The sequence below is a fragment of the Alosa alosa genome, chromosome 20 (genome assembly GCF_017589495.1).
Source record: "Alosa alosa isolate M-15738 ecotype Scorff River chromosome 20, AALO_Geno_1.1, whole genome shotgun sequence".
Lineage (NCBI taxonomy): Eukaryota > Metazoa > Chordata > Actinopteri > Clupeiformes > Clupeidae > Alosa > Alosa alosa.
In genome coordinates, this window is record NC_063208.1 from 30,622,022 (window position 1) to 30,642,668 (window position 20,647).

The window sequence follows — 20,647 nt, forward strand, 5'->3', positions numbered from 1 at the left end:
TGCCCTTCATCTACAACAACTGGTTACCTTGGGCTGCTACAGTCGTCAGTGCACTGTGCACAGTAGGCCTATGCTACTCTTTGTGGTTGATCAACTAAAAATAAAAGAAGAATTTGGTGATGACGTTATTGTAGGCCTAGTAGACCTAAATTCTGAGAAATTAAATGGTACGAGAAACAATCTACATAGCGCACCAGACCGCAATGTCTTCAAGGGTTGAATGAAAGGAGTTTGCAAAATTAAGTATTTTTTCAAGTCAATAAACATTCTTAATTTTCGAATGTCTTTGTCAGGGAACATCTGACTTTTCCAAACCATAGGCTCGGTAGTCGCTCAGACAAGGAGTTATAAGATAAAGGCAATACCATTTGTGTCATCTAATGCAGTTCAGTGAATTAGCAAGTATAAGTATATAAGTATATATACTCTTTTGATCTCATGAGGAAAATTTGGTCTCTGCATTTAACCCAATCTGTGAATTAGTAAAACACACACAGCACACAGTGAACACACAGTGAGGTGAAGCACACACTAATCCCGGCGCAGTGAGCTGCCTGCTACAACAGTGGCGCTCGGGGAGCAGTGAGGGGTTAGGTGCCTTGCTCAAGGGCACTTCAGCCGTGGCCCACTGGTCGGGGCTCGAACCGGCAACCCTCCGGTTACAAGTCCAGAGTGCTAACCAGTAGGCTCACGGCTGCCCAGACAGAAAGTTGCGTGGGAAAGGGCTCGTCCGGGAGCAAGATACCATCAGAAGCCAACAATCACAAAGCACCTGTGTGCGCGCTCTCTCTCCCCTTGCGCATGAAGCTGTCTGCTTGTGGTAGGCTAGATTTGCTTGAGTTCTTTCTATCTGCTTTACTTTTGTGAGTTGCGACCACCTAGGCTATATTATAGATGTTCTATGAGGTACCAGTGTTTAGCTGTGTCACAAAACAATAAGCTTTGTCAGACTACTTTTAAAATGATATTCAGGGCTATATACATTTTAAACATTCGGGGATCGTTAATTCTTCAGGTGGGATGTGTCAGGAATTTTCATACGAGAGACGCTTAGTATATGGAGTAGGGGATTGACAGCAACATAGCCAATCACATTATGAGAGATGCTGAATTTAACATTAACTGCGATGTTTGATTTTAAATTAATGTAAATTAAGCCAGGACTATAAGCTGGCACACGTGGGTGCTTGATGTTTTCCACGGTATCGGCGCCTATGACAAGCGTATCTCGCGGTTGCATCCATTACAAACAAACATGCAATGTGAACGTCTGGGATTGGGGAGAGCACTAAATGCTCTACTGAATAAGCACAAAGTCAAACCTTTAAATGAAAAACACTCTTTAATAATCAAAAAAAAAAAAGCTAATGGCGTAAACTTGTGACCATCAAAAATCGTTTATAAGCCTGTAACTCCATGATAACAGGATGTAACAGGAAGGCATTTGGCTGAGCAACGGAGGTTAATATGCTCTATATTTTGTCCAAATGATGTCTGTCTATCATCGTTGCACTTGGAGAAAACCAGAATGTTTCATTTGTCTTTAGCGTTTCTTCTCTGGCTGCAAACGGGATTCACTTTCGCAGTTAACCAAATATTTCTTTATTAGGGCAGGGGCAGGCATATGTCTGGCTATTAAATTATTTCTAAACCAGTCTGCTAAAGTCTGTAGTGAAGTCTGTGTAGGGTTTTCCAGGCTCCATTTCTTTTCCCCAGACACCCTGCTCACTTGAGACATCTGCCCGGTTGTTTGGGTTGTTGCAGCTTAGCGTTGCAGCGTCACTTTCGAAAAAATGCAAATTAAAGTTTAAAGTGATCCAGTCTTGGGACCGTGAGGGAAGCTGGCCAAGTCGAAGCACTGCCCACTGTACGTTACACCATCGGTGATCAACACAATCTTCATGTCCGTAGCGTAACATTAGCGTTGTCATTCATGTCAGATGTTTCTAGCTAAGTAAGCTAAGTATAAGTATATATACTCTTTTGATCCCGTGAGGGAAATTTGGTCTCTGCATTTATCCCAATCCCAATTAGTGAAACACACTCAGCACACAGTGAACACACAGTGGTGGGAGTCATAGTTGATGACAACTGACAGTTGGAATGGCTGAACAGTTCAATAGTTGAGTAGTTTAAATAGCTAAATTATTTAATAGTGAATTATTAGATGTGCATAGGTAGACAGTTTAATGGATGTTGATAGACAGATAGTTTAATGGATTAAGTGAAGAAAAAGACGTGAAAGAAAGTGGGGAAGAGAAAAGTGAGCTTTCCAGTTCAATGGAGAGATGCATTCTATGTCGTTAATTGGCTCTGTGAGGGGGCCTACTTGAGCAGCTTTCAATTGACCTATTGCAAGCCCCGCCCATCGAACGCGGATGAGCCAATGGCAGCACTGCAACACCGATACACAGAATAATGGCTTTCAATCTTGATTATGCTTTTTTGTAATTATGTTAAATTAAATGATCTCCTCCCAGCTCTCCCCTATTTTAAGCAAAGGGTTACTCCTTAGCAAACCACAATAAAAACAGTGTTCCACCACATCTATGGATTAAGCCAAACAGTTAACTCAATGTAAGTAAGATAAACAAGGTTGTTTATTGATCTCAGCACTGCCAGCATTGTGTATAATATGATTGTTACTTAGAGGAGACTAGTAGATAACTAACATTAGCATAGTTAGCTAACCGCTGCTAACGTGCTAGCATCGCTTCGTCAGAAAAGCATGGGGCTGTGCACCATGGGGACAGTACCATTGGATAAAGAGCAGTTTATAATAGCTAGTGTAATGGGGCAGAGTATACTAAAAACTTCCTTGAACAGTCGAGAGGGCATGATGTCAGAGGGGCAAAAGGAGGGCTTCAAATGAGACACTATATCTGACAGCTGAGAGGAGGATACCAAAGAGAACAGCTGAAAGGGGCTGATGGGCTCAAGGGTCTGGGGTGGAAGAGGGTTTACAGGTGAGATATTGAGCCTGATTTTGTCAATTTTTTCAATGAAGAATTTTAGAAATTCCTCACAAGTAATTGATGTGTCAGCAGAATTTACAGCAGGGTTAAGAAATGAATTTATTGTTTTAAAGAGAACCCTAGGCCTGTGAGCCTGGGTGTTGATCAACTGTGCAAAATAATCAGCCTTTGCTTCCTTGACAGAGAGTTGATAAAGCTTTAACTGCTGTTTGAAGATTTCATAGGTGACCTGGAGTTTATGTTGTTTCCACTTACGCTCAGCCCTTCTGCATGCTTGACGGAGGGCGTGAGTGTCATTTTGCCAGGGTGTAGAGATAATGGTCTTTGGTCGTTCTAATGGGGCTATCTGATCCAAGGTATGGGAGCAAGCCTGATTAAGAAGAGAGACCAGTTCTCTTCAGGACAGGGAAAAAAGTTCAGGGGGATGAGGGTGGGGTAGTAAGGGAAGAGTGAGCTCGAAGAGGTCACAGAAATGTGTGGCTGTGGCAGAGTTAAAAGAATGGGCTAGGTGACAAGGTCTAAAGATATGTCTTTAGACCCCTTTTGAAAGACCCAAAACTATCGAAGGAACGCAGAGCACTTGCCATTGCAACTCATTCCACCAACGAAGTATAAGAAGTTGTGTGGTCTTGTGTCTTGATCTTTCTAATGTTGTAGGCTAAAGCACACACCAACATGATTTTGCAATTGAGGCTACATGCTCAGAGAAGTTAAGTTGGTCATCAATTATGACGCCTGAGTTATGTGCCGATGTAGTTGGAGTCAGTAGCCGCACAGCCGCAGTCAGTTTACATGGCCACGTTTAATCCGATAACAAACGGAGTAATGGCTCAATTGGAATAAAAATGTCTCATGTAAACAGGTCAACCGATCAGATTCAGCCCAACATGATTACATTTTCAACCGGATTGGTGTTCTTCTTTCCGCGCAGGTGTTCCCTGTAGCGGTTACGTCACAAAGGTAGAATTTTGATAGCCTAGAAATCTAGATGCATCCTAGCGGCAGCAAAGTAATTTTCAGCCAGGGTAGTCTAGCAACTCTCCATTGGCATGCGAGCTGGAATAACCAAACTTCGGTCAGGCCAATCACATCGTGTATAGAGCCGGTGGATGGGCTTAACGGGGTTCACTCTTTATTACGACATCCCGTTATTACGACAAGCCTCTATTACGACATACCGTTATTACGACATGCCTCTATTTAGACATGCCCCTACTCCGATTTTTTTTAGTACCTCTATTCCGACATTAGGCTACCAATCCTCATTTTCAATTTATCTCTGCAGTTCCTGTATCCTATCAAATTCCAACATCCTAGATGCATGGATGAGCTTTAGACATGTCATCTGCACCTGCAGCTACATCAACAATCCACCCGCCATCCATTAAACAATGTTTTTCCCAATAATTGATATCGGCACACATTTCAGTCAAAACCTTAGGTGATTTTGAACTGGCCATGTGAATAAATGTTACACATTATGTAAAACACAGGTAGCTCTCCTCATTTTATTCTCTAAGCTCTCAGGGGAAAACGGTCGGAAACTCCATGCATCAAACAAACTCTGTGCGTGCAGGCCACCTATATTAATTAATTAATGGCCGCCAATCAATGGCCAATTGCGCAAAGATTACGCTTCAGTAGCCTAAACCACTTCAGTGAACGTTCAAATAACCCCCAGAGTTCAGTGTCCATCAGGGTGTTCTGGATGTGCGATATAGTTGCTTATATTGCATTTTAGAGGACAATGATAAAGCCATGTGCAACGCATTTTGGCTTGCCAGCAAGTTGGATAAACTCAATTTACTACACAATAATGTAGGCTAGGCCTATATCTTTTATATGTCAGGCGTGCAGTTGTTGAATTGCACATAACATGTCTGCATATTTATTTAGGCTTTCTCTCGACTTTAGGCTAGCGCATGCATTATCATGGCCCTATAATTGTGCAAAGACAGGCGGGATATCCGACGCTCCTTTTACAGTAAACCACTTCACAATGAACGTTCAAATAACCCCCAGAGTTCAGTGTCCATCAGTCCCAACATTTAGAAACATAATCGTAAAGTCCAAGCGTGAATTGGGTGTGTTTTGATTTTGAGAGAGACTGGAAAAGGGCCGTATGTCTCACAGCAACTGTGATAACCTTGTTTCTTGAAGGCTATCCTTACCTCCAAATATTCACATCTAATGAGAGTCGGCGACTATATCCAACACCTAATACTATTTGCAATACCCTCGATATACATATTGTTGGAAAGCTTAGTTTATGACCGTTCGTGTGAGTACAACAACTTAATTTTGTAAATTTTACCAAAACGACTGGTTCCGCCTTGCAGGGTCACATTTCATTTGTTGTCTTATCTTTTTTTATTCAAAACAATTCATAGGTATCCATACTCAAGTCTAATTACCACCAGACACAAATAATCATCACCTAGGTTAAATCCTCTTTCTCTCCAAAATCTCTTCCTCTGAGATGCACGCACTATAGGCTATATAATTTAGGCTACCCAACATTTCAAATGTGACTCTCTAATCAACTTTTTTAGCCCTTAAACACGAAAAATACACTGTTCAACGGAGCTGGTTTGTGTGAGGCGCACTCTTGGACTCCTTGAGACGCGACTAACCTTTCGGTTGAAGTTCTTGTGCGTAGGCTATTATAGAATCCAATCCTGTTGCCCCTGCTATTTATCAATGTAGCCTTTTATTGTTTTTTTTTTGCCATGAATCGTCTGAGCTGTGATGAAATCGTGTGTTGTTTAAAGTTGGGACGATTACTGTAGGCCTAGGCTATACCCATATTGGAATAAAAAAATAAAGGCCCACCCTAGGCCTAGCCTACTTCGCAAAAGTCCACTCCGTTGAAAAATCCTGGCTACGCCACTGTTAATGACCTCGTGTCGGAATGGCAGGACGTTTGAAAAAAGGTCAAGGGTCGCTACTCCGACAATGGGAAAAAAATGTCGCAGTAGTGGGACGCTTGAAAATGTTTTGTTTTTAAAATGTTCCAACAGTTGGGTATTTAATAGCCTAGTTTCAATGGGTCTGTTTGCCACTTTGAAAAAGTTTGCATGACACACACACAACTCAACAGCAACTCAACAGCCAAAGTAACATTCTAGCCTAGTTTCTAGTCATTACATTATGCAATATCACTGAAGATCACAAAGCTTAGCCTCAGTAGTTATTTTGTTTTGCTGTGTTGGTTGATTTTTGTGCCCATAACAAACATGGTTGGTTGTGCTGGTCTACATTATTGGCGGATTATTGTAATTGTAACAGAGCAACCATGTGCATACAAGGGATAACAGACTTTAATGGGCTGGGACAAAAGTATGTATGTTGGTAGTTTTCCGTGTGTGTGAGCCCTCCCCCCCATACAGGTGCAGAGAATATCCCAATTACACAGCAGCAGCGTGATACATCAGGATAAAGTCTCCAGATGTGCACCGGTGAGAAGACTAGAATCCCGGAAGACGCACTGCCAAGCCGCGACCACACTCGCAACACTCCACTAAGTTCCAATTTCGCCCTCTCTCATCGGGTAGTTGATTGATCAACTACCCGATGAGAGAAATCAAAATACGCACACAATACAACCATTAAGGAAAGTAGCCTCTCCGTTGTCCACTTGTGTTAACGAGTGCACGATTTAGCCAGTATGTATGTCGTCTGTGCCAGCTGATTCCGCCTCCCCCTTGTTTACAGTCCGTGTGAAGGATCAACGCCACCAGTGACGTTGGGAAGAAGGGAGAATGATCTAACTAAGCTACGCACGCAAAATCATCTACTAAAGGGAAGTGATTCCTCCTATGTCGTATCTGACGCTCAGCTGGAAGTGAATTTGTATGTGTTGTTCGCCTGGGACGCTGATTACACTTCCTGCTTTTCACAGCGCGATTCCTGGAGGCGGGCTCGAATGGTCAATTCGGAAAGTTACAACCCTGCTGCTGCTCACGGATTGGACAACAAGTCGGGGGCTGGGTCTATGGGCGACAGAAGCGTCAACAGAACTGAGTCTGCTTTCTGATTCTTATTGACATTTTCAGTGTGTGGCATGGACTGAAGTAATTGTGTTTTGGGGTTATAGTGAATTATACAAGGCTGCCTACAGTACAGGGCTTACGACCTGGGGTCATGATTTCCCTGCCTTTAGGGATGTAAACTGGGGTCTCAGACAGATGCCTTTTTTGAGTGTGTTTTATCACCTATGTGTGTATCAAGTCACCTTACCGTGTTTAAACCCCTATGTGATTAATTCATTTAAAAAGTCACTCCAGTGTGTGTGTGTGTGTGACCTTATGCTTGTAGCCTAGTGGTGTGTAGGAATTTGTCAACTTACAGCGTTTAACCCCTATGTGACTAGTGTGTTCAGTAAGTCACTAAATTGTGTGCTTTTTGTGCCGTAGCCTAGTGGCGTGATTAGAAGTTGCCAATTGACTTTAAATCTAGCATATGCCTTGTATTCCCTACTGCACTCCCTGACGTAGAAATTAAGACCCCCTACTCACGGTATTAAGGGTGTCACATTTGCCTTTTTGCACTTTCTGCCCCTTAGCAGCCATGCTCTGTAGCTTATTATGACCGCCGCTAGCGAAGCTAGCGAAGCAGTCATATAGGGATTGTCAAAGTCTTTTTTTTTTTCCCCGTCATCTACTTCCTGAAATTTTGGTCAACGATACCCGGGCACCAAACACCGGGGCAGATGAAATTTGGTGGGTATGTAGCCCCACTAGACTTTTACGGAAAGATTTCGTTTGGTCCCCGGGGGCCACTCCCCCACCACGCTGGCCCCCCCGAAACCCAAAAAATGCAGTTTTTCCTAAATGACTACCTGAACCATGGCACTGAGGATGAAGATTTTTTTATGGTATGTTGGTCTCAAGGGCCCACATCAACATGGCCCATAATCACTCATTTATGATTTGCACCCCCACTGTAAAAAATGAAAATGCAATATCATTCTGCTTTAATCGCCCCTATCTTCAGTTAAGATGTTCAGAACTGCACCAAATTGTATGTGTATGACTGACCTGGCATTCTCTGGGGGTATGCCAAGTTTCGTAGAATTTCATCCATGGGGGGGTCTAAAAAAAATTAGGTTATGTGTACATTTAGTGACTGTACACTCATTGGCCTGTAGATGGCGTTGCACACATGCACACACACACAGGCACCCACATACTATCGGTATTAGAACGGCCGATACATAATTACAAATTCAATAGGATTAAAAGAAAGCCAAAATATTCATCACCATCATCATCATGGCTGCATTTCCAGTATTGGCAATAAGTAGTCGTTTGTCCACTAGATGGCGCATCGTTGCAGTGAGACGTAATTTTGTTGGAAGTTAAAAGTGGGCGCTTCCTACAAGGACTGTAGTTTACCGCAGAGAACGTCTAATAAGGATAGGATGATGTTCACATGAAATGTAATTCCCATTTCTTCTTGAAGAAATAAATCTGAGGATGTTTATCGGACATGCTTGGTTTTACTGCAGAATGCGTTAATCTTATAATATCAATAGGGACCTAGGTAATGTTACCGTTAGCGTTGGTTGAGTGATGGAGGCCAATATGATTGATTGCATTTGTAGAAAACTATAAATGCGGTTATACCAAGCAAATTGATAGCAGCACTGTTATTGTATCTTTCGAGACTGAGACGCCTGTTTTGTTTTAAGTGCGTACAGGGTGTGAGAGGGGAATCGATGTGCTTTGATTCCAGCTTGGTAGTTGTAGTCTGTGAAATTAAAAAGGACGTGTGTGTGAAGTATCCAAACAATGACACCTTCATTTCATTATGGCTGCTTTAGCAACACACCTTAAGCTACTGTGTAGTGGGTCCCATTTAGAAGTGGCTACTTCATTCGCGCTTTCCTTGACTCATGGAGCTGCGTGAATTTTATTACAACTTTTCGCCACGATATAGCAGTTTAAGTCCGCTTGATACTGGAAGGCGTAAGCCATTGGTTTCCAAAGGAGATTTTATTTGTGTCGCCAGCACAGCCTATTGACAATTTATGTTGTAAATAGGCCTACCTTATAAGCCTACCTGTAGCTTAGGGAAGCTAACAGCTTTCTATTAGGATCTAGTTTGTTAGTTACAGTTTTGTCATAACTCCCCGATGCATTTTGCATTTAGAATAGCCAGAGCGTGGATATCTCAATCGGAAAATTAAACAATATCGGGTGCCTATGGACTAGGCTGGGTGAACCCAGCCTGATCTGCCCGCTATTTATTTTTTTATTTATTTTTCACCAGACCAAGATTGAGCTTGGTCTGGTGAAAGCCAGACTAGCCATGGACCTCAGTTACACAATGCAAGGGAACATGAATCAGCCTTGCACGAACAATAACGGACAACAGCTCTTCAACTTTGGCCCGTTAAAATGTGTAGAACAGTCTAGCGATGCATTTCATCAAGGCCCATTTGGACATGTCAGTTATTTGCACCACTGGTTAGATGTAAAACAGCATTTCGTTTCAGACTACTGTTACTCAATTTGTGCATTAACAATAACGTTTCAGACTACTGTTACTTAATTTGTGCATTGACAATAAAGTATCACATGAACTAAAGATGACTAAAATCTTATGTAGAAGAAGAAACATTCACAAAAAATCCATCCATCCAAAAATGACCTTTGTTTTTGATAGCTGTTGAAAATGGCATGGAACTGACAGAGATGTTTTTGTTTAAAAATACATTTAAAAAAAAAAGAAAGAAAAATAACATTATGCTGATACCTTTTGCTTTTCCCAAATACAATGTAGCCTACAGGTGTAAGTGACCTTTCATCAATCTAGTTGCAATGGATGAACTGTGATGAACTGCCCTACTTGTGATTGTTTAGAGATTTTAAAGGTTTTATAACAATGCTACATCTTCTTTGGCTATTTTACAGTCTATTCACCTATTCAGCACCAGTAGGCTACTTTCTGTGCAGCTGCACACACACACTCAGGAATGCCAAACGAGCATACAGAAAAGTTTCAAGAGTGGGGGATGGAGTTAGCCTGGCGAGCCAGACCCACATTAAAATGTAGGGTCTGGGCACTCACCGTTCGCAGTGCTCAGTCCGAGGGGCGGGATAATCAGTTGTCTTTCAAATTCCCTCTGCACTAATAGGGGCCAATAGGATATTTGTTTTCAAGTAGCAGGGAATTCAAGCCAAACCGTTTCAACTCTGCCATCAATCATTATGTTAAGCCCACCAAACGACTCTATACACGATTTCAAAGGCCTGATTAAGTTTCGATTTCTGGAGCTCACAAGCCAACGGAGAGTTGCTAGACTAGGCAGCAAATGTAATTTGCTGCCGCTAGGGGCGCGTCTAGATTTCTAGGCTAGGATGGAGTAAAAGATGGAGACAAAGTGTGATTTATTTTTGCGGAACAAATTAACAGGACTGAGTGGCGGTCATATTTTGTACCGCTATGCGGTACATCTAGTTGATTTTAGAAACGATAAAGTGTTACATGATTGTTTTTTTAGAAAATATTTAATAAACTTGCATTTTTATAAATTTGGCTCTTCAGTTGTTGTGTGATTCAAGGGTCCTCTATTACCTGCTTATAACCGTTACATAATCAGAGGTGGACGAAGTACACAATTCCTTTACTTAAGTGAAAGTATAAATACATCATGTCAAATATTACTCCAATACAAGTGAAAGTTCTAAGTCGGATTTTTACTTAAGTTGAAGTACAGAAGTACTTGCTTTTAAAAAAATACTTATAATACTTATAAGTATCAGAAGTACAAATATTTTTCCTTAATATAATTAAAATCATTACCGGTATTCATTCTCTGTTCACAAATTTAAAACATATGATGTGTGTGAATTTAAAAGATAATTTTTCACGTCAAGAAGTTGTTCGATAGACTTTAACAGTTGCTAACACACAACTAAACAGCCACGTTGCCTATAAGTTGCCAGTTGGTCACGGCCAACTAACATTCTGGCAACCTTCCTGCTACGATATACCTAGCGTTGCCACTATGAAATGGCCATTTGGTGACTTGAGCAGCGTTGCCTGGCGTGATGCTTAAGGTCATTTGGTAATGTTGCCGTTTGGTGGTGTAAATAACGTGGCCATAACGTGGCCCTATGGTCATTTGGTAACGTTGCCATTTGGTGACTTGAGCAACGTGGCCATAACGTGGCCCTATGGTAATTTGGTAACGTTGCCATTTGGTGGTGTAAAATGCGTGTGGCATAGCGGTGCTTTGGTCATTTGGTAACGTTGCCATTTGGTGACATGAGCAACGTGGCCATAACGTGGCCCTACGGTCATTTGGTAACGTTGCCATTTGGTGGTGTAAATAACGTGGCCGCAACGTGGCGCTATGGTCATTTGGTAATGTTGCCATTTGGTGACTTGAGCAACGTGGCCATAACGTGGCCCTCTGGTCATTTGGCAACGTTGCCATTTAGTGGTTTGAATAACATGGCGCTATGGTCATTTGGTAACGTTGCCATTTGGTGACTTGAGCAACGTGGCCCTATGGTCATTTAGCAATGTTGCCGTTTCCCAACACCAATTGTTAGCTGAGGTTATATCAAATGCAATAATAAATCAGAGATATTATTTATATATTTATTTTTTAAGTCAAACTATCTTCCAGCCAGAAATGCTAAACTGAGATTAATGTTTAGCATCCAGAACTACAATTTTCTAATTTCCACAAACTCTGACCCAGTTGAAAAATAGCAATCAAATATATTCAGATACTGAATTGATGAATCATTTGTTTTAAATGCATGTAGGGAACACATTAATAAATCACACTGACAATTCTTTCTATTAACATTTGAAGTAAAATTCATGTGTTTCATGAATTCAAGTGATGTGTACAAACAAACCACGTTGCAGGGTAGGCATTGGTCAACCAGGAGAGAGCATAACGACCTTGGAGAGGCTGAGGTGGAGAGTAGCTAAACCACTGACTGCTAATCAGAATCCAATCCAAACTATGCTTTATATTAAGTTATAAGAAAATAACAGCAGTGCACATGACCCACAGGATAAGACTGATAACTGACAATCAACCTAAGTTTAATTTTAGTATTCAGTTACCAAGGCTGAAAAGAGGTTAAGCAATTTCAAATTGTGTGAGTAGGAGTGTTGGGTAATGATATAATCACAGGTGTTTTGTTTGGCTGTAACCTCGAGGTTCTGAGGCAGAGTGGCCGAAGGTAACAACCCTCGCGATCACAAATGCTGTGTTGATTCAATACATTAATTCTGCACCGACTAATTAACCTTAAAACACCAGATTATTCTATTGACCTGGGATATTCCCACTTTTGGGAATAGCTGTCTCCTGTCCAATAAGAAAACAAATAATTCCATAAAACCCAAATGTTGTATGAAATCATAGCATGAGAAAATAATTCTACATTACAACACCAGCTTAATTATAATTCAATTATTATTGTATTCACCAAATTATTCGATCAGCAAGTAGGCTAAGTGGTGCTAATCCAACATCAGTTCATATGTCAATTAAGTGTTGCAAGTTTTCTATCAAGCTGAAGTTGTCCTTAAGCCGTAGAGATGCTGGTTCTGCTGTCGCAACTGAGTCAGGGTTATCAATGTTGCCTCCGGTTGTCTCCAAAATGGTGGATCGATCCCTCTTCAGTTCGGTCCCTGGAAAAGAAAAAAAGGTAAGAATATCTTAATACTTTCTGTTCACACACTCACAGTTTAATAAAATATCAAGCGAAATGAAAAAGTGTGCATAGACAGCTATACAAGAACAATTGTGTCTAGCTAGCTGAGTTTGACTGCTCCAAAGTCCTTTTAGGCAAGTTCCTCCACTCGGCAGTCATATTGCAACGCTTTTTGGGTACTCATCGGGCATCCTATTCGGCAGAAATACGCGTGCACAAGGCTTCACAACACCAGTGTGCTCCAGTGGCGAGTTCACAACACATGATTGGCACGATGTCTGCACAACACAGCACATAATTGGCTCAATGTAGTCACATCACACCACATGATTGGCTCAATGTATACACATGTCAACATTTTGGCGAAGAAGGGGTGGGATATGTGTAGACAACAGTACCCCATGCATTTCTATGGAGGATTTTGAGTGCTGTCTCCTCATTAGAAAGTCTCTGACTGATCTTGTTTTTATGCCTGTAACTCTACTCTACACCAGATGTGAGGAGTACCACCATGCTGCCCTCTGCAGCCTGTGCATTGGCACTGAGGAGACCAAACATTGTTAATTCGAGCTTGCCTTTTAGATGTAACATTAGGTTGAGTCAATTGTCTATGCTTACCTAAATCTTATTTTGCTTTGACATTTTTATGTGCACGACAAACAAAGTTGATGGAGAGGGGTGATGGAGTGGTGGTGTAACCCACCTAAGCATTGGTTACTAAACCCAAAATTAGTTGCCAATGTTAAATAAATAGGTACATAAATTGAATAAATAACAAAATAATTAAAAATCCAGAAGGACATACGATTTTCTAGTCAACGGGAAATGCTTTTACAGAGACGGTTGATAAAGCGAGACGATTCACAGAAGGGTTCTTCCTGTTCCCCTATGACGTAGGGTTCATTAGCGCCACGCCTTTTTAGGAGACTAGCAAGAGATTCTTTACACTGTGGCCCTATGGAAGAAATCATTTTTTCTCGGATTATGCCCCAGCCCTTAATTATACAGTTCGAGATCGGACATTTTAATGCATTTTCTGTAATTCACATTTGTTCCTTACATTCTGACATCGACATGGCGTTTTTTCAAATAAACGGTTAAAGGAGAATTCGGTGTGATATTGACCTAAAGTGTATTGAAACATGATGCCGAAAGTGTGAACATTATGTCTCATAGCCCATCTGGCTTGTCCCCTGCACTCCAAAATCTGGCAAGTTAAATGATGCTACCAACAGCTTTTTCAATAGTGGTGCCTTGACATCGGGCTAACCATGCAAATAAATCACTGTTTTACACCCATTTCACGAGGCTCAATGTATCTCCACACTTCATTTGGTAGACTTCCGAGGGCCCTGACATTTTAAAGCGAGACATTGAGAACTTTGAAAAGCACTGGTAGTTTACTTACAAGGCGATTTATACAGACAGTATCTTCCACGAATTTGGCGTTTTGCAAAGCCATCTTGAATTTGGTCGCGATAAAAAGGAGCAAGAAGAATGAACGGGTATGATAAGGCATCAGATTCCACAAATAATTTCGGTGGAAATGCATGGATTCCAGTTGCTGCTACTGGAAGAAACTGGAATCCATGCATTTCCACCTGAATTATTTGTGGAATCTGATGCCTTATCATACCTGTTCATTCTTACCCTTGCCAATTTATCGCGACTAAATTCAAGATGGCTGCAAACGCTAAACTAAAGATACCGTCTGTAGGCCTAAACGTCGACTTGTAAGTAAACTACCAGTGCTTTTTCAAAGTTCTCAATGTCTCGCTTTAAAATGTCAGGGCCCCGGAAGTCTACCAAATGAAGTGTGGAGATACATTGAGCCTTGTGAATGGGTGTAAAACAGTGATTTATTTGCATGGCTAGCCCGATGAAAAAGCTGTTGGTAGCATCGGGCTAACTAGCCAGATTTTGAGTGCAGGGGACAAGCCGAGATGGGCTATGAGACATACGCCTCACACTGGTATCATGTTTCAATACACTTTAGGTCAATATCACCGAATTCTCCTTTAAGGAGAAAACCACTTTTGTTTGCCACTTGTCTGTCTGTTTTTCTGTAACCCACTGGCACGCGATCTACTAGGTAGCCGAATGTTCTTATAAGAATATTCAAAGATCCAAATACATAGGTTACCGTTGCTCATTTACCGTTGCTTACGACTTCGATATTGATCACTCAAACCCGAAAATGCCAAAACTTTGTGCTGCAATTGGCTGCAATAACAGACACCTTTCGGTCTTCTCCTTCCCTCCGGACGTAGATAGGTATGTAGTGTAGTAGCATAATAACAGCATAGTTTGTTTCCAGATTATAAGGACATATCAAATAGCCAATAACTGACGGCCATACACCATGAAATAGGCTAACATAGGGTAGGCTAGGCTAGTGTGTTCCTATATTTATGTTTAACGAGTAGGCCATATCACATCATCTGGACAGCTAATTTCCACACTTAACCAAACGACGTTAGAAAGAAAGTCTGTTTTCTCACTTAGCCTTACCACTGATGTTTAATTAGGTAGCGCCAATCGATGTATCCCACAGCGCCACCACACGGCCATTATCGTTAGGCCTACCAACCATGCACTAAGTTAAGCCTACTCAACCACAATACTTACATCTTGATGAAAAAGCTTAAAATATGATACACACTGACATTTATCTTTTCTATACCATATTATTGAACTACTAGAAGAAAGAGGTGGCTTGTTAATATAAGGAGAGCCGACCTGTCCATCCGCTCCAAGCAGGAAAACCTGAGAAAAGGAGGGTTTGGAGTGTGTGAGGCTCACTTTGAAACTAGCATGATTGTCCATATGGTATGTTTTTATTTGAAATTCACATTTTTAGCAAATCCCACAATTAAACACCTGCATACATATCCACATTCTGCAGTCTCCCTGGAGGAATAAGGAATAGCACAATAATGATAATGTATTTTACAGCAAAAAAGAAAGCGTCTTACAGACGATGCTATTCCCACTAAGATCAACTGTCCTAATCCCCCTCCATCAAATGGCAGTAGACGTGTCTTGCAGAGACATGGAAATATGGGTAGGTGTTGACCCTATACATAGATTACAGTTAAGCATTTACAAAACTAAATACTGCACTTGTCTTTAAATTAACTAACATCATCAATAGATTAGTGTGCATGCGGGAGAGTAGAATCTCTTCATCCCTTTGTTGTCTGACGATTGAAGTGATATGACCAGCATGCACAGTACCTAAAACAAAGAGACAACAGCAAAACATTTTTTAAAATCAATCATGCATTACATTGGAAATATAATACAGACATGTTTTTAAAGGAGAGGACAGAGTGATAGTGAATGGCCAAATGGGGGAAGATGCAGACCAACCAGAAATGGAAGAAATAGGAGACATACTAGAGGACATAGTAGAAGTAAGTAGTAGTAGTAAGGTAGCTGGCTTTACATAAGTACAAGTAACATAAGGCTGACTTTCAATCAGTGTATGTAGATGCCATTTGGTGTTTGGTTGTTTCACTAGCTAGCTAGCAGCTAGACTGATAATAATAATAATTGGCAGAGTCCACCTGGTTCCTTTTCTTATGTGGTCGTAGAAGCCACCCTGATCCGAGTCGTGCTGGATAAGGCAGATAACAGGGTTATGTTATAATCTAAATAGTTTTTTTTTTTTCCGAGCTACTTTCTCATGGTTTGCTGAGATGTTCTGTATGATTGGTTTCATGAAGCATGAGCTTAAAAGCTAGGCTGGTAATAAAATGAAATGCACCACTACAACTGTGTACATATACTCTTTTTTGATTAGCAACTAAATACATTTCAAAACTTCTACCTGCTAAATCAATGTTGCTTGCCTGTAAAAGACCTCTCGGTTAGTCGATCGGATCCACAAGCCATCTTGATGCTGATTTTAGGTCATGTTTACAATTGTGACCAACCAGCAACAGATAACAAGGGGGAATAGGCTCCCATAAAAATGAAGGTATTCAAGCTACACACACACACAAAAAATAATTTTCTGACTTTCCATCTGATAATAGGCTTCGTTACACTTCCAAATTAATCTGATAGGTATCTGCTAGCACCTCAGCTATCAGATGGTGAGCTAACGTCAGCTAGTGCTAGCTAAGGTTACTCAGCTACTCCCCAATGAGCTAATATTCATGGCCCGGCATACAAGGTTATAATAGTGCTAAACTCAGCAGATATTTTATTACATAGCTAACTCATTACATAGACACAGACTAAACACAAATACCTTCAAATATTTCAACTTGTAATACAAACAGCAACTTACCTCAAATCAGACCGCATTTCTCAATATTCAGTCACCCAGGTTAGCTCCAGTCAAGAGAAAATGTGTGAAGAATCTTTGAGGCATTCCATCAACAATGTGGCGTCGGCATTCTGACCCACCCCAGGAGGCAGGAACTGTGTACAATTCCATTCCATTGTAGAAGCCCTGACCTGCTTTATCTTTAATATTAACGCTTTTTTTGTGACATATTCTAGGTTCTATAGCTTTGTTTACATCCAGCTGGTAGGCAAGGGACAAGTTGAACCCATTGAACATCGTTGTCTGCAGCTGCCTCTCCAGTAGGCTACATCTCTGTATTTCAGCAATGTCAACATTTCAGGCATCAATAAAGGTGATGATGAAACGTTATCCCATTGTTCAATATTTGATAGCCTGTCACAGGAACGTTGTTTATAAAATCGCCCTGATTTGGTGCATTTATCTGTATCGATAACGTTATGGGAGAACCTGCATGTAGCCTAATGGTAGCCTAACTTTTTCTCTGTTCAAAACTTCGGTTTTACTGCGAAGACAATAGCCTTTCTTAGAAACTGTGAAATTTGACCAGAAAGGAACATGTCTTCCTTCTGAAAACAATATTTGATCATTTAACTTCACCTGAACAGCGACAGGTCTTGGTAGGCAGTAGACTCAGCAGACGTTAAAACGGTAGCCTACTGTTATAGCCAGAGTCAGTCAGCATCATGTAACATTAATGGCGTTAGTCATGAATCCTGTAACATATTATATATCATATAACAGCGATGGCTTATTCGAAGGCGATCTGCATGGATATATAATCACCCAGAAAAACTCAGAATGTGAGTGATAAAGTTCATTAATTGTATGAAACTTTTTATTAGTTATCCATAGCAGCATCGCCTATATTAGGCTGTTATGCTAGCTCAGCCTTTAAATATGTTGTTATTTTTAGTCATGTGGACTTGATTAAACGGGTAAAGATAATTCATAAACTGCTTATTTCTTACATGACTGAAGCAGTAGCCTAGGTTCAACAGTGGTGTTTGAGGTTGCTGTGTTAAGTTGTTGTGTGTGATAAGCTAAACAATTAGGATGAAATCAGTTTATTTTGACATACGGAGTTAGCCTGACCTGTAACGCGTTAGCCTATAGCACATAAGCCTATTCTGTTTTCATTTATTAGCATTTGTTGTGATTATATAATCAAATGACACTCATGATAACTAGAAATAGAAGGACAGAAGATAGGTGATTGATGTCCACAAGCACCTAATTTCAATGAGACAAATTAGAACAAACTGTTCGGTAAAAATAATCTTGCCATGTTTAAAATGCTGCACTTTTTCCCTTCATAGCCTATCTCTGGCAATTCATTTTGAATGACTGTAGATAGTAGTATTTTAGCCTACGCCTTCAGACAGTAGGCTACACCATTAGGCTATCTTGAGAATAAGACTTCACAGCTGCTAGCCATCATCCTCCACAACCACAGGATAGGTAGGCTAAACGTCGTTCGTCAAGCCTTTTTGCTTCTTATTGTAAAACCAACTGTTAGGGCCTACACAAGTGGTCGGCATCCCGGTCAATATTTGATATTAAAATTTCAATTTTGAAGCTATTTGTAACTATGTGTAGCCTATGCAACCCGACTGTTGTAGGCTTGCCTACCACTCTCTGCAGTGCCTTGCCTACCATTCTTGCCTACCACTCTAGTTGTAAACAAACGGTCACATGACATTATGACGTAGGTGCAAAACATTAATATTAAGGATCTTTGGCTTTTATTTTGACAAGCGTGTTGCTTGGATACCAGAATTCGTTTATTTTACGTTCTACTCGATAACGCTACACTTGAATGAATAGACTTTGAATCAAAACCTTTTACTCCTTGACACCTTTCTATCGTGAATCATTTTTTAATACCTCTAAGTCGCTTTTACTATTTCTACTTTGTCCTTAATCTTCCCTCATTGTTTTCACGCCTTTGTCCACTTCTTTTGAACGCCGGTGAGTAATTTATCTGCTAGCAAAGATTGTTAAGGCTAGCGAAAGTGATTAGCATCACAGAAAGCAAATTGCATTATAGGGGCATGTAGCATAAGATAACTTTTAGCTAATTGAATGATATAAAACCAATCGGAGATTTACGCTTTACTGTACTTCTTTGTTACTGTACTTTTACTGTACTGTAATGTTAGTGTTTTAATATTAATATGATATGTGAATGTTATTGAATATGACAAGTGTAATTAGTAGATGGTGTGCTATGATTTTATATGAGATATATGCAGTAACGGACTCCCCAGAGAAGACGTTAGTTTGGCATGTTCTAAGACACGAGCTAGTAGCCTGTGTGTGTGAGATGAAAGTGGAACCCTTTCTCTCATGGTTGGTGACCGAAAACGTTGGCTATGTTGTGCCTCTCTTAATTGAAATGTTGTTTTCTGTAGCCCACACTACTAAATTTGGAGGCAGTAACCTGAAGGGGAAGGAGAAGCCGCCACTGCTCGGAACCCGGAGTATACAGCACAATAAAACGTAAGTAAAACTTCGGGACAGTCTGCACAAATTCAAAAAAAAGTGCAGCTCTTACCTGAAAGCTAAAGGTTTTCTTCTTTGCTTGTAGGCCCGGCAGCAGCAGTAGGAGGAGGGGAGGAGGAGGAGGAGCAGCAGCAGCACATCAAGTCATCGGCCAGGAACTCCCAAATTAAATTAATTTAAATAAATGGTGTAATCAAATGTGAAATGTCGCTCTGATCTTCTTAAACCAAGTGAGTGGGCAAATGAGGACTGCATCTGCAGATCCGCCCAGAGCTGGGTTTTTTTTAACATCCTGACAACATTCTGGCGACATCCAACATGGGTTTTAATGTTGCTATAACGTTGCGGTTACGTGGCCATTAAGTTGCAGGAAGGTTGCCTGCATGTCGCCGATATGTCGCGGTAATGTTGTCAAATAACGTGGCGGCAACATCAAGGCGTCTTCCACTTTTCCGGTTGCCGCCACGTTGTAAATTAACGTGGCGGCAACGTAAACATTGGTTGGAAAATCACGTTGCGGCCACGTGATGGCCACGTTAGTGTGTTTGCTGGGATGTTGGTTTTGTGCGAATCCTACATCTCTCGTCTCAAACGATTTACATCACCAATGTAATGAAACGATACGACTAACAGTTATGCTAGTTGACGGTTACATCTTGCTGCCAGCTATGTCACTTAACAGTAGTTTATGTACAGTCTATGGACGATTACAATTTACCTGATGTGTTTAATCCTCTGACTCGTGGTATTTTCATCGGCAAGGGAAGCCCAAGACCTGTTGTTGTACAATCCTGTGTCCCTCTGAATGGGCTATCTAACATCACTAGCGCGACTGATGGGTTTGTAGTCATTGGAATTACGATCTTTCACAATGTTGTAATTCAATAGTTACGAAACAAACTGCAAATGTCTTTACATGAAAAATGGTCTTTAAAATTGACAAACATCATATGGGTAATTCAAGGCACGAGTCGATCGGAACCAGAAAATAATTTCTCTTTCGCCAATAAATGCCGTTTAAACTACTCAACTATACTGTTTAGCCATCAAACTGTCAGTGTCATCAACTTTGACTCACGCCAACTGTATCCTCTGCCCACAACGTTTTCAAAATAAAAGTCCTCACTTCAATAATTCACTATTAAATAATTTAAACTATTTAA

General features: G+C 40.8%; 1 protein-coding gene and 1 long non-coding RNA gene across 2 annotated transcripts in view; both read right to left on the reverse strand.

The window, feature by feature from the left end:
• Positions 1-20,405, reverse strand: part of LOC125285271 — a 39,598-nt gene extending 19,193 nt beyond the window's left edge. The window contains exon 1 of the mRNA XM_048229634.1: positions 20,203-20,405. Coding sequence (XP_048085591.1) covers positions 20,203-20,335 — 133 coding nt within the window. The 5' untranslated portion in view covers positions 20,336-20,405. The remainder of the gene's footprint in view (positions 1-20,202) is intronic.
• Positions 12,406-20,004, reverse strand: LOC125285272. The gene is made up of 2 exons (XR_007192005.1): positions 19,537-20,004; positions 12,406-12,641 (listed from the first exon to the last, which is right to left on the reverse strand). It is a non-coding gene; the product is annotated as an uncharacterized LOC125285272 (long non-coding RNA).
• Positions 20,406-20,647: the final 242 nt, after the last annotated feature.